General features: G+C 31.7%; 1 protein-coding gene across 1 annotated transcript; it reads right to left on the minus strand.

Annotated features, from left to right (window-relative positions):
• Nucleotides 1-6758: 6758 nt before the first annotated feature.
• Nucleotides 6759-12104, minus strand: LOC129233945 (protein dpy-30 homolog; the record flags this gene model as incomplete). The annotated part of the gene is given in 2 exon segments (XM_054867863.1): nucleotides 6759-7289; nucleotides 11965-12104. Coding segments are annotated over 2 exon segments (228 nt in total), but the record flags the coding sequence as incomplete, so codon positions are not given.
• Nucleotides 12105-14559: the final 2455 nt, after the last annotated feature.

Raw genomic sequence — 14559 nt, forward strand, 5'->3', positions numbered from 1 at the left:
ATAAAGCTTTTAAAAAAAAATATTTATTTTTTGTGTTACTTGATTCAAATTTCTTTTCAGTTTTGTTTAGCTTATTTATATTAAATACAGTCAAACTTTGATGCCTCGAGAAAAAAAAAAATTCCCCGGCATTTTTCATAAAACTATTATGTATTTTCCATAGTTATGTCGAAATATTTTTGGAAACCCTTCAAATGTCGAAATTTTTGCACTGAAGCAAGTTTCAATTGTTGTTTTTCTTGGGCAAATTTTGCAGTAAAACCAGTTCCAGAGACGATTGCCTAAAGTTTTTCTTCGCTTTTCTTGGAAATTTCGAGAATAGGGAAGTGGAGCAAGATAATAAGGGAAGGAGAGTGTGAGTATGAAGGGGGTTGTGTAGTTCTTTTTGTCTCAGCGTTTCTCCCGAGTTAAGAATTTTTCCAAAACCTTGATAACTTGATATCTCGATTTTTTTCCTGTCCCAAGAGATTTGAGATATTGAGGTTGTATTTTACATAATCAAAATGCATATGAGGCAGCGAGAAGCAAAGGGGTGTAAGTGCCGAGACAAAAAGTACAAATGGTAAGAGAACCTCTCCTCTGTTATAGAAGGGATGATTGTGTTCTGGTATTTTACCGTATTTCAGGTATTATCTTGATTTTCATTTTCGAAAATACTGAAACTCCTATAGTTTTAGAAAAACCCACTTTTGACAAAAATTTAGGGCGATGTTTAATGATGTATAATCAAATGTTATTGCACCGTCTGATTGTAACAAGTGCAAAGAATCACCTCCTTGTCATCTCAAGAGCCGAGAAGTTTTCTTTGTAGCAGGATTTGAAAAGGGGGAGTTCACTTTGTGTCACTTATCTTTGTCGACAATTCTATTCCAGAAAAGCGGAAAGGAAGGAAAACCCATTTGCTGTTCTCTGTCACGTTAGGCAGCTGGCCAGAATTCGAAATTTCTGTGCTATTCTGTCGGTTTTCTTTTTCTGCTGCTACATTTTCAATCGGAATTTTCTTGAGTGCCATCAGTGAAGTTGTGTTTTGACCTGCCGAGGGATCTAATATAACTTACGCTTTGTCTTTCTTATTTTTGAAACTCATGTTTTCTTCTTTATGATGACTTCCGTTAAGAAAAAAAATTTTATTAACCATACAAGAAAAATATGACATTGTTATGCGACTAGAATCGAATGAAGCTGTTACAAAACTTGCGAAGAAAATTTCGGGATAGAGCTGCACGGCAAAGGACGGCCAATTTGTACCAGATGAAGCTTCTATTTAAACAGGAAATAAATTTTGTATGCCCAATAGACAGGGGCGGCATTTCATTTGGGGGGGGTCGGTTTTCTTAAATATTAACTACCTTAGTATGTAGCAAAAACACATTGGCTAACAGGAAGTAATCCATTGATAAAAATTTGTGTTTAAAAACAATTTAAATTTTTGTGATAAAAAATTTTCATTCATTTTACTATAAATCATCATATAAAACATCTTGATAGAACAGTTTTTACCTTCTAGTAAAGTTTTAATACATGATTTTTGGAATCAAAAAGAACAGGAAATCTTGTTTCTAAATTAACTATATAATTACTTCTGTTACAATCAATACCCAGTGTCGTATTCTTTTGTCAGTACAGCTAAAGATAAAAGTTTGTTTTGCCCATTATGCTTCAAAATTAATTCTCTAAAATATGAAAATGATTTTTTTTTTTTTTTTTTTTTTGACTAGCCAAGCTGATTGGTATAGTTAAAATATAATTGAATTAACAAAAAGTTACATATGAAAACACACTTTTTAGATCTTGCTCTCAAAATCACCCGTGAGTAAAAGTATGCTTTCAATATCCAATCCAGATAGCCAAAAATACAGAAAAATCTTATACATATAAAATCTGAGTATCTATCTATCTATCTATGTCCAAGCTTCTTCTCCCGAACGACAGTGAACTGACCATCGAACCAGGTATCGATGGATTCGTCATCTTCCCGTCTTCATGTTTGGCTATTTAACATAATCCTCTGATAATAATTAGCGGAGATATCAATTAAAAACTATTAATTATGACTCTTAGATTACAAAATCAAATCCCTATTTTTCGAAGGCTTTCCTCCATTCAAATTATTATTCAGTGCTTCATCTCGACTTTCCGCAACAACGCTTTTATTAAAATGTATATCGTTTGAAGAAAATCATTGAGATGAAAGATTTGTTGCCATTTTTTTTTTCTCGAATATGAACAGGTAAAATTCTTGTTTTTGTTTTGAGGCTTTTCCTGTAATCTGGGGATTTTCTGCAATCTGCTGCAAAATTTCACTGATTTTTTTTTTCTTTTCTTTTTGTCCAATCCTGAGGGTTGAACAGGCGTCACTTGACATAACTTTTATTTTCGAGGTAGACCGTGCAAAGCCGGGCGACGCAGCTAGTAATTATCATAACTTGTGTTGCTTTCATAAGAAACTGAATCTAATGGTTCATACAAAATATGAAATCATTGTTTGACTTTATCATGTGGAATTTTTATTTTTTTCCCGGGCCTTTTTAAATTAACTCAGAGTAAGATTTTTTTATTTTTTTTATTAACTTCCATGCTTGTTTCAAAAATACATCTATGAAATTTATTAACAGTTGCAAGTGTGGGTTGAACTGTAGCATAAACAGGCCGAAAAATGAGGTTAGCTACTGAAGATGTTTTGATCGAGTGAAGCATTTTTCAAAAACTCTCTACAATTGAACCCTACGGTTGAAGTATTCCATTCCTCCTTTGGGGTAACGTAGGCTTCAGACATTTGTGATGTTAATGTAATTTCAAAACAATTTTTTAAAACCGGCTAACACGAAGAAAAAAGTTAGAATTAGAACACAACTTTATAGGTTTAGCTTTTCAAAAATTAATGATCTTTTAACAAAACATAAATGTGGAAAAGGAGCCTAGTTTGGTCGAAAGGATGTTTGAGGTAGGTAATGTCGCCTACAAAAGAATTCAGATCTACAAAGGTTACTATGTTCCATAGTAATTCCTCATAGATTTCGTATTGTCTCGCATGTTCTTTTATTTATTTAGAAAACAGTTTACTTTCTTTGACATTGGATCTAAAACTTGGCAAGTTACTTTATAATTGAAGTAGTTAAATATTTTGAAAATAGTTAACTGACGACTATAACTTGCCGCAAGTTTGAAATCCAATATGAAGAAAAGTAAAAACATGTTTTCTAAATAAGTTGAAGGACATGCGGGGCAATACCACAACATCTATGAGGAATTGCTATGAAACTTGATACCCGTTACATTTGAACTCTTTGGAGGTGATTACCCCAAAATTAATTTCGACCAAACTTGGCTCCCATTTTATTTATGTTTTGTAGGGATTATTATTTACAGGGTTCAGTCAGTAGTTAGACAGAGGGTGTCTTAATAAATCAGGACTTCCAAGTTTAATTAGCCTTACAAGTAATGAATTCAATAGAATGCTTGGGTTTATCAATACATCTATTTCAAACAAATGTAGGAAGGTTCTGCTTTTGTATAAAAGTTAGGTAAGACCTCATCTAGAGTATGCTCAGTTTTAGCGAGTTCAATAGTAGAGTTCAGTTTTGGTCTTGTCTCAAGACATTTCTTTATTGGTAAGGGTTCAAAGAAGGGTAAGACTACTTTCAGATTTAGATAATAACTTAAAAGGCTTAATATGTATTGCCTGGAGTAAAGGAGACGGGGGGGGGGGGGGGATTCAGTTGTTTATAAAAATGAATATGTTAATTTGTGCACAGAAGAAAGGACTTCGTTTTAAAACTATTCAAATCTCTGACTAACCTGGAAATTAGGAAAAATGTCTACCTTAGTAGAGGAACAGCTTATCAGAAGAGGGAGCAAGGGGTTAGACAGATTTAAGACGGCTATTGATCTTGATTGGAGACTAGTAAATCAACAAGGACCAGCCTTATTGGCCCGAAGCCTGTTGCTGGTCATCATATTTGTATGAATACTAAAGACCATTGAGTGTGAAGGATGAAATGGAAGATGACAGAGAAAGGAGTAAACATTCAACTTGTAAAAATGTTTGACATTTTGTATTTTTAACAGACTTCAAAAAGGAGGCGGTTATCAGTTCATACCGTATGTATGTTTTTTTTTTTTTTTTTTTTTTGTCCACTCACAGCGTCTCACCTAGTGAACCGATTTTGACGACTCTTTTTTAATGGATAGGGAGGGGATGGCTCAACTTAGGTCCCATCACTTTGCTTGACCATATTTGTCCTTTAGAAAAAAAGTTATGAGCAAAAAACAAATTTCGTGCAATTTCCCTATAAAATGATTAAATATAAAACCCATTGTTATGAAAGTTTGGTGCCATAAGACAGTAACATTAATAGTAATTGTAGTGATAATTTTGAATGAAGGCTTCTCTGAAGCAAGCATCAAATTTCTTCAGGAGGATATTTCTATAATCGGGAATCTGGAACTGTAGTCTCATTTTTGGCATAAATAATTTGATTTTGGTAATCCTGCTGATTTATAGTAAGCCTATGTGAATTATCGAAATCTTCCCTTCTTCAGTGCTATTGCGCCATAGTGGGGGTAAACCTAACCTGGAAGCGAGATGATGCAGTGATTAGGATCTGCTTAGCCTTCACAATGCTATCATTTGGTTTGCCTCAACTACACAGTAGTATTTTTATCGTTATCATCTACGCCAATAACAGATGATCAGGGATAAGTAAGAAAATACAGGATTGCATAAGAAGCAACTTGTATGCTGTGAAATGGAAACTAGTTAGGGAAAACGTAATACTTAAATGGTTATAATTAGATTAACTACACATGAATTCCAGAGAGGAACAAAGATAAGTTTTTAGTGCCAATCGCCTAAAGTTTAATGCGTGTTTATAGTTTTTTTTTAGTATGGAGCATTTTTATGAAAAAAATAAGGCGAAGTTTCGTGATGGTAACTTCTTACTATTTCTGAAATACCTACATTTACACTAAAAAGAATGAAATAAAAAAAATTTTGAAAAAAAAATAGAACCGACTTCAAAATTGCTCTAAAAAGTGAAAAATAATTTTATTCTTTAAACACCATCGATAATGCTTTTAAACATAATTTTTGAAGTTGGCGCAAAAACGATAGATAAAATCATTCACAGCCGTAACTCAACTATAATTATAAATTTAACCACGCCCAGTTTCTAAATATCACATACATTGATGACATTATGCATTGATGACAGCATATTTGAATAACGATATAAATCTTTCATTCGTAACTTTGGATGCTTTTCTGAAAAAAATATGAACAAAGCATGGTTACACTGGATTTAACGTTTTGTTTTTGCGCCAACTTCAAAAATTATGTTTAAAAGCATTATCGATGGTGTTCAAAGAATAAAATTATTTTTCACTTTTTAGAGCAATTTTGAAGTCGTTATTATTATTTTTTTTTTTTTCGAAATTTTTTTAAGAAAATTCAGATTGCGCTTTTTTCTCAATTTTCCACAATGCTAAATTTTAATTAAAAGTGCAAAGTGTAAAAGCATGCTTGAACAATATTTTTGAGACATATTTCCATTTTTCAATGTGTGAAATATGTTTGTAGAGGTGTTAAAAGACCTCTGCCTGAGTATGCCCCTTGAGAAATCTGCAACAAAACAATTAAAACTTTGAAACATTCTAAGCATTTTTGAAATTAATTGGATCAAAATTATTGAATTTATAATTTTTCGATTTATAATTAATCCCTATTTTTCGAAGGCTTTCCTCCATTCAAATTATTATTCAGTGCTTCATCTCAACTTTCCGCAACAACGCTTTTATTAAAATTTACAGCGTGAAGAAAATCATTGAGATGAAAGATCTGTTGCCATTTCTTTTTCTCGAATATAAAGAAATAAAATTAGGCTTTTGTTTTAAGGCTTTTCCTGTAATCAGGGTGTTTAAGTTGTTTACTTTTCGATTATTTTGCCGTAATCTGCAGCAAAATTTTGCTGTTTTTTTTTTTTTTTTTTTGTTCAAGCCTGATTGTTAAATACGCGTCACATGACATAACTTTCATTTTCGAGGAGGACCGTGCACGTCGTAAAGTAAATGAGTGATTTACATGCAGTTTATTTTTAGTTACCTAACCTTAGTTAAACCTTGCTTTACGCGCATTTATTTATTCCTTAACGCGTTAGAAACTAGTGTCAGTGTACTACAAAAGCATCAACTGGACTGCTCTTACATTTTTTAGGTAGCCCGTGCAACGCCGGGCACGCAGCTAGTATTTTATATAATTGCTGAAGAAATCATCCAGCATAATGAGCTTAGTAACTGTAAATCAGTAAAAACTTTGTGTCAGGGCTAATTGTATGGATTTCCAAAATTTCACCCCCATTTTAATAAGGAAAATCGTTAAACCCGGACAAGTAAAACTCTCTGAAGATGGACCTTTTCATCTTTTAAAAGCATTGTGCTTCGTGAGTAGCTACTACACTAACAAATAGAAGTGTATACTAACCAGTGGCCACTAACTGAAAATTAAATGTACTATCATAGATCTACCACCAGCAAAGTGTAGCAGAAAGCATCATAATCTCTCAGTTTTGTTAGTTTGAACCAACCAAGTTTGAAATTTATAAGAAATGACCTGGAAATTAATTGCCAGATATTTTTTATAGGTTTTTTTAATAGAAGTCATTTTTTACAACAGCAATGTTTTCGCTGCTACCCTGGATCGTGTGAAACATCACTTATTTCAAATGCCAAAAATAATATAAGCAGAAAATAAACTTTTCATATGTCCTAAGAATAACTTTATTTTCCCAAATGAATTACACAAGCTTTAACTAGGTCTTTTTACATAAGAGTTGAATTCAAATTGAATGCAAAAAAGGAAAAAAATACATCTTTTGCACACAAACAAATAACTTAAGGTCGCTACCATATTCTACATCTTTAAATTGCATAACAGCAATAGGTAAGATATATACAATAAATTCAAATTCATGAAACATGAAAATACATAATAAATTGCTAACAGAAAATTTCAATGCACAAAATTATTGAACTTTGATGTTTGCATGTTTTGAAGTTATTTATGTTTAAATAATTCTTTTTCATAAAACTTGTGAATCCCAATTATATAAAAGATGAGAAAAAAAAACGAATCTCTGAAATGGAGGAAAATGAGCTTTGGAAACACACTTGCATATAATGATTTGATGGGGTCGAGCAGGTAGAATTATTCATTCACATCTGCAGTTTGAGGAGCATACTGTGATTTATTTCTGACAAGAAAATCAGCTAGAAACTGTATTGGATCTTGAGGCCTAGAAAATTGATTTTGCAATAAATATAATCATACAGAAAAATGAATAAAAAAACGAAAGCTACAGTAGATGAAAATTCAATTAAAACAAAAAGTTGAACTTCATTACATTCATACTATGTCACAAAAACATGTGTTGATTAAGTTTAAGAACTTTATTTTTAACGAGCAGTACCCGCACGGTGATGCCCGTGCTATGAATTTAAAGGAAGTCCGTTAAATAAAAAATAATTAAAATCGAAGCATCCCCTCCTCTCCCAATGATGTGATAGGATCCTTTTTCTTTAACTAAAATGAGTACACACCTTTTCAAAAAAAAAAAAAAAAACCTATTAAAGTTTCTTAGGAATTTAAAACTACTCGCCAAAACATTAAATTAGATTTACTGTTGCTTTAAACATCAAATAGCATCTTACAAATGTAAAATAATTCTGCAAATCTATTGTTTAGTGTCAAGCGACCACACTACCGTAACATAGATGTTAGCGAGCGAAGAGAATGCGTCTAATAGCATAAAATACACTCTTTCAAATAAGAAAAATATTCCTCAATATCACCATTAAATCAAACATATCATTCACATTTAAAATTAACGTTAACATAACCAGTAAGAGTCAGATTTTCAAAAAGGCTACACATCCATTAAAATCGTACATGAAAACATTGACTTGCGGAAACCTAATCAAAAGGGAAACATGTTTCAAATGCCGTGTTACAGACAAAGCATCAATGCATTAAAAACAGAATGCAAGAAATTTTACTTCTAGATACTTAAGCAAGAAATGGCAACAAATAATATTGTCCAGCTTTTCTTCAAGCTAAAATTAATTTTGCGCAAAAAAAATGGAGGAAGAAATTTCTTTTTGAAATAAATTAATTTTTAATTCAAACGCTTATAACTTTTTTTGCAGTCATTTTTCGATGTCTGTGGCATTAGTCCTTGTCAATATTTTTGAAATAATTATTTTTTATGGGCTTTTCAGCGGTACAAAAGCCGAAAAAAATCGAACCATTTTTTGGCATAGATGTATGTTCAAGTGGACGTAAAATTGAGTTTTTAATTAATGTCTCCGTTAATTAGTGTCCTACGTGGTTGAGGCTGAAATATTAGTGATCCTCGTAAAATTTCGAATTTTTTAATACCTGGTTCGACCCTGAACTCGGGAACATGTTCTAGAGAACTTCGCATATTAGTGCGCGACGTTTCCCATCCTGTTTCACCCCTTTAAAATTGAAATTTCCAAAAATCCTTTCTTAGCACACGCTTACGTCACAAAATGAACCTATGTTCCAAATTTCAGCTTTCTAGCCTCAGTAGGTTTGGCAGTGCGATGATTGTCAGTCAGGACAAGCTACTTTATATATACAGATAACATTTGATGAAAAATCAAAAGGAAAAAAAATACATCCATCATAATATTAAACAGATGTAATTTTTTAATACTTTAAATCTGTATGAATGAATGGTTACATGGCATTTTAGTATGTGGATTGAATCTTCGTTCAATCTCATACAAAATAGCATTTCATCTTTCAAGTAGGAAAATCGGGAACAAAGTAGTTAAGAGGACAGCTTACCTTTTTCAAAATTAAAAAATTAGAAATTTGTTTTGAAAATTACAGTACAAAAGGGAACAATGTTAACACAACTTGAATTGTAACATTTTCATTATACCCTATATATGAGAAAGAGTGAAAACAAAATATTTTCTACTTAATTAAAAAACTCAAAGTTTGTCTGGATCTTTGTTGGGATACCTGCCCGGATCTGTGACAAGAATAGCGCCTAAACCGTTCTGCCGATTTTCATGAAATTTGGTATGAAATTAGTTTGTAAGTTAGTTTTTGTCAAATGAATCAATAACCAAGTGAACAATTAATGAATACATACTGGAGGCAGAAGCTGGTTATAACTGGCAAATACTAAAAAAGTCTTTAACAGTTCTAGCAATTACAAAATGATTCATTTCAGTAGTAAACTAAAATTGTAATTACATCATTGTAAAAAAATGAAACCCATTCTTATTGCCTTTGAGGTTCCGATAAAAAACTGTTCAATGCCAAATGCAAGAAATATTAGGATTAATCAAACAAAGGACGAGAATGTCATGGGTGCTTATGAAAAAAGAAATGACATACAGATTTAAGGCAGCCCCTGATTATCTTTGGCTAGCTTTTGAGCTTCATCTAAAATGTTTGGGATTAAAGTTATCATACGCTCACAGGGTTGGTTTTCTGCCGGCAGAAACTAGTTTTTGCCGTGCCAGTGGCAGAAACTTAAAAAGCAGTTTTAATAACTCAGGTAATTAAAAAATGATATTTGTTTAAGTAAAATAAAAAATGAAACTTCATTTCATCATTTTAAAAACTAAAATCCTATGCTAGTGGCCTTGATTTAGTTCAGAAAGGAACTTTTCAACTGCAGATGCTCGAAAAATTTGGATTAATAGAACAAAGGACGAGAAATAATACAGGTGCTCAGGAAATAGGAGTGACATACAGAATTAAACAGGCATCACTGATTGTAATTTGTTTGCTTATATATATGCTTCATCTAAATTGCTTGTGATTGAAATTATTGTGTGCTTCAAGAAAGTGCCAGAATTTTACTTGCCTATATTAGCGTAGATTTTGTCGCTATGTCACAGCTTTGTAAAATAAATAGGCCATTTGGCCCTATTTCTCAAAATTTATTTTCCAGTCAAATTTTTACCATTACTCCAGTTACTACATTGTGGAACAGTTTAGAAAAATATACAATAGATGAAAGTTTCACAAACATTGCTTGTTTCTTGATGCATTGCCTAATAGTTCTTCTGTAGCAAGAATATTCTAAAATTTCTTGTTTGTGCACATTAAATTGAGAAACTGTTTATATTTTAGAAAACACCTTTTCTAAGAAGCAACTGCAGGGTTAAAACAATGTCGCATTTAAGTTTCAACTGTGAAGATATTGTAATTAAAGTGTGTTTTGGGGTTAACAACTAATTATGTTTTTCCAAGCATTTTCTATTGTATGTCAGTAATTAATTTTTTGTCATTTTGTGAGTTTTTGCCAGTTTCTGCCGCAAATGTGGCAGAAAGTGGTTTTTGCCATGCCGATTTTAACCGGTTTCTACCAGTGGTTTTAACCGCCTCGGCAGAAACTTGCCAATTCTGTACGCTCAAGAAGAAAGTGCTAGAAATTTATTTGCCAATACTGACCCTGATTTTGTACCTTATCTTATAGTTTTGCAAAACAAATCAGGACAATTTTATGAAACTTATTTTTCCAGTTTAGTTTTGACAACTACCTACAACATAGTGGTCCAGATGAAAAAATTGTGCAAAGATGAAAGTTTCACAAATCTTGCTTATTCTTTAATGGTAATGCCATCTAGGTCTGATGAACTTGAAAAAATCTGCTCAAATTTCTTATTTGTGCATAATAAATTGAAAATGTTTAGGTTTCAAAACCGCATTATAGACTTCTAGAGTGCAAACAATCTAGTATTTAATTTTGAATAGTGATAATATTGTAAACAAATTGTATTTTAGTTAAAAAATGTTCTTCCTAAGCATTCACTTTACAATATCAATGATTACTATCTTCTAAAGTTCTGCCACAAATGATATTATGAGAAGCAAAGGGATGTAAGTGGGCTTGTTTCGAGTAAAACACGTTCAAGGTTCAGATAGTAGGTCGGCTTTCATTGAAAATTTCTTTGAAATCATGTTGTACAGCAGCATCTATCAGGGCTACAAGTATCTTGTAGCCCCCTAGTAATCTCTTGGCCCAAAACGGAGGAGAGGTTGTCCAACTATAGGTGAATATTATCTTCAAATTTTAATTTTGGCACTTACATCCCTTTGCTTCTCACTACCTCAAATTTAGCAGAAAGGGGTTTTCACCATGCAAGATTTTACCAGAGGTTTTAATCGGCAGACACCTCCCAACCCTGCTTTGATGTGATAATTGATTGCTAATCATTGTAGGAGGGAAAAGTTTTTTAAAGAAGGTATTCAATTCATTTAAAAGAGAAAGACAGTGATGTATACTGCATTGCATTTGGATAAAAGCAAAACCAGTTGAAATAGGAAAGTATCAACCTATTCAATATTCCTATTTTGGCTATTAGAAATTGTTTCGAGACTTTCACAACACTGCAAGCTTCACAATTCTAAGCAAATTTGCATTTGCAGTTTTGATTAATCTAGGTCTTAATTCACTGAGAAGATTGGATTCATCAAATAGCAATAAGAATAACCAGCCACAGGTGTAAGCTATGATTCGAAACTTTTTCCGAGAAAACAAGATATAAATCTTTAAAATTGCATTACTTGGCGACTTTCACGGATTACGGTAGCCCTGAAGGAACTTGTTTGCCCCCCATTGCACCAAGATCTTTAGCTTGTGCTGATAAAGAATGTCAGCCAACTAAGTCACCAAGCTTCTTGCTGTTGAAGAGCGATGACATCACAGTGTCGTGAACTTAAAAAAAAATTTTTTTTTAAGTACTTATCACATTTCAGTTTTTTTCATCACAGATATGTTAAGGCATTTTATTCTATCATATAAAAATAAAATTACCAAATCAAATACTTCCCTATTTAAATCATTTTCATTTTCTATTTTAAAAAATGCATTTCAATCAATTTTATTTGGAAAATATATTTTCCTTTTTAGAATTTAATACCTTTCTCGAGCCAAAGCAGATAGTGCTTGCAATAAAATGGGCACAACTGTAGCATCCAAGTATGGTCGAGTAGGCATATTAACTTGATCCATTTTCTGCTTTTTTGATGAAACCTCTTCTTTTTCACTTGCGTTTGATTTCTATGTGAGAAAAGCAATCTCAATACACTTATTAAATTTTATTCTGAAATAAAAACTTAAAAAATAACCCAAAAATATGAGTTGAAATGTTGAAAACTATCTTTTTGTTAGAAAAAAAATCTGCCTTTTCAATCAAAGCTACCTACAGCAAGAAATATTTTGCCATAAATTTATGAAAAAGCTCACTAACCTTTTTTTAAATGAAACTTTGACAGAGCAGCATGAGACTACAATACCATCAATCAAATATACACATATGAGGTAGTGAGAAGCAAAGGGATGCAAGTGGCAAAATTAAAAATTTAGAGATAACAAGTACAAATGGTAGGTGAACCTCTCCTCCGTCTTGGGGCAAGAGATTGTACTAGTAGCCCTGGTAGGTGCTGCTATACAGCATGATTTAGAAAAAAATTTCAATGAAAGCCTACTTAGAATCTGATCTCTTTAAACATGTTTTACTCTAAACTTAAAATAGTCCACTTGCATCCCTTTGCTTCTCCAGGGTGGCGACAGGAACTGTGAAAAAAAGTTCCCCGACTTTTCCCTGATTAAGTTCACCAAATTTCCCTGATTTACGTTACCAATGACAATGGTTTTCTTTCTTTGCTATACTTGAAATCCATTGTATGTTTGTATAAAATGCAGTATTTTAAACGTTTTAAAGTGTGTAAAGTTGTTGAACTAAAGATATATTTTAAAAAGATGCTACTTTTTTAATAAAATAGTTAAAAAAAACATATCAAGTCAATTTTGGGGGGGGGGGGGGGAAACCCCTACAAAACAGTTAAATTAAATTTTTCTACATGGAAAGATTATAGAAAAGTTTTTTAAAAAAAATTATTTCGAGAAACCACTTAGCATAAGAATTTTAAGAAAATATTAAAATTACTCTTAAAAACATATTGTATTTATGATAGAACTAAAAAGTAATTGAAAATATTTTTAACTAAGTTTTCAAACAGTATAATAATTGTTGCAAGAATAACGAGTAATAGTGAAAGAATAGAAGTATTGTAGTTATTCTTATATAACTAATTGACATATTTATGCATAACAGATGAAACCATTTGACATCCATTCATAGGGAGCTTTTCTTTAATCAAGAACATAGGTTTTAATGAATGAATACAGCATTTTAACAATAAAAAGATAAAGATATTTACTTAAGTTTACAAGTTAACTATTTCAAATGATTTCAGTATGCAACAAAAAAAAAAAAAATCTTAGATTGCTTCTGTAACAAACAACTTTGAAATGCAAGGGGGAAAAAAGCAATTAGTTCATTTCAAAATATATAAAAGAAGAATACAACTTAGTTATAAAATTAAAGAATCACTTAAGTCTGAAGAAAAGAAAACCTTTATAATCTGCGGTGACAGCAAATAGTATAACGGCAAAAAACAAAGTTTTTTTATTGAAAGTTCAATTTTAGCAATTAAATTAAAAACGCGAAGAAGTAATAACTTTTTAAGTTTTTATTGTATTAATTCAAAAACCAAATATTTCTTCTTGAAATCTTGATTACAGTACGCTAATAACTTCGAGACAATGGAATAAAGGCAAAGGAGCTAAGGCATTAATGAAGGCTTCCTCTTTGCCTGTATGGCTGTTTATTTTACGTAGCATTGAAAGTGTAAAAGGAAATTTCAAGCTAGGTAAAATAAACAACCTAACAGACACAGAAGCAATCTTAGGAAGTTCATCCTGTGGTTAATAAGTAAGATTCAATACTTTGAGGTTGAGGAAAAAAGATGCACAAATATGCGGCAGTGTATAATCGCACCTCATTAATTTTATTTTTTTAACAGATAATTGACGGAAAATGCGTAGGGAATTAGAGTACTTAATTTTGTAAAGCAAAAAAAAAATATATACATTTTTTTTTCTTCATAAAATCAATTTTCCCCGATTTTTTGTTATTTTTTCAAAATTTCCTGATATTTCCCTGACTTTTCCCAGGGATGAGAGTAGTCAGAGAGCAAAAAGGAGGAAATCCAAAAAAATTTCGTAAGAGGGATGATATCCAAAACCGCATCAAAATAGAGCATAGAAGCCATGATATTCAAAAATTCAATAAAAAGAGGCTAATTTACCAGTTTTAAAAGTAATAGGTATTTAAGTATAAGTAATGATTTTGTACAGTTTGTTGCATTGTACCATTTCATGCATGAGTGTTTCAGGGGCCAATCCAGGATTTTTTTCTCGCTACCTATTTTTGTGAAAGTATTGCATCATTCTATTTTTGTGAAGGTTTTTTTTTTTATCAGCATTGTTTTTGTGAAATTTGAGAGACATCCTAATTTTTATAAAAGAAGTAGTGGTACAAGTGAAATTTTAGTTCGAAAAGTGTAAATGTCATCTAGTATTTTTAACAGGTTTCGTTTTTTTTTTGGGGGGGGGGTAACTAAAAACCTAAGAAGTACGAAAAATACCATCGTAATTTCAGCTTAATGGC

This window comes from Uloborus diversus, unplaced genomic scaffold (genome assembly GCF_026930045.1).
Source record: "Uloborus diversus isolate 005 unplaced genomic scaffold, Udiv.v.3.1 scaffold_824, whole genome shotgun sequence".
NCBI lineage: Eukaryota > Metazoa > Arthropoda > Arachnida > Araneae > Uloboridae > Uloborus > Uloborus diversus.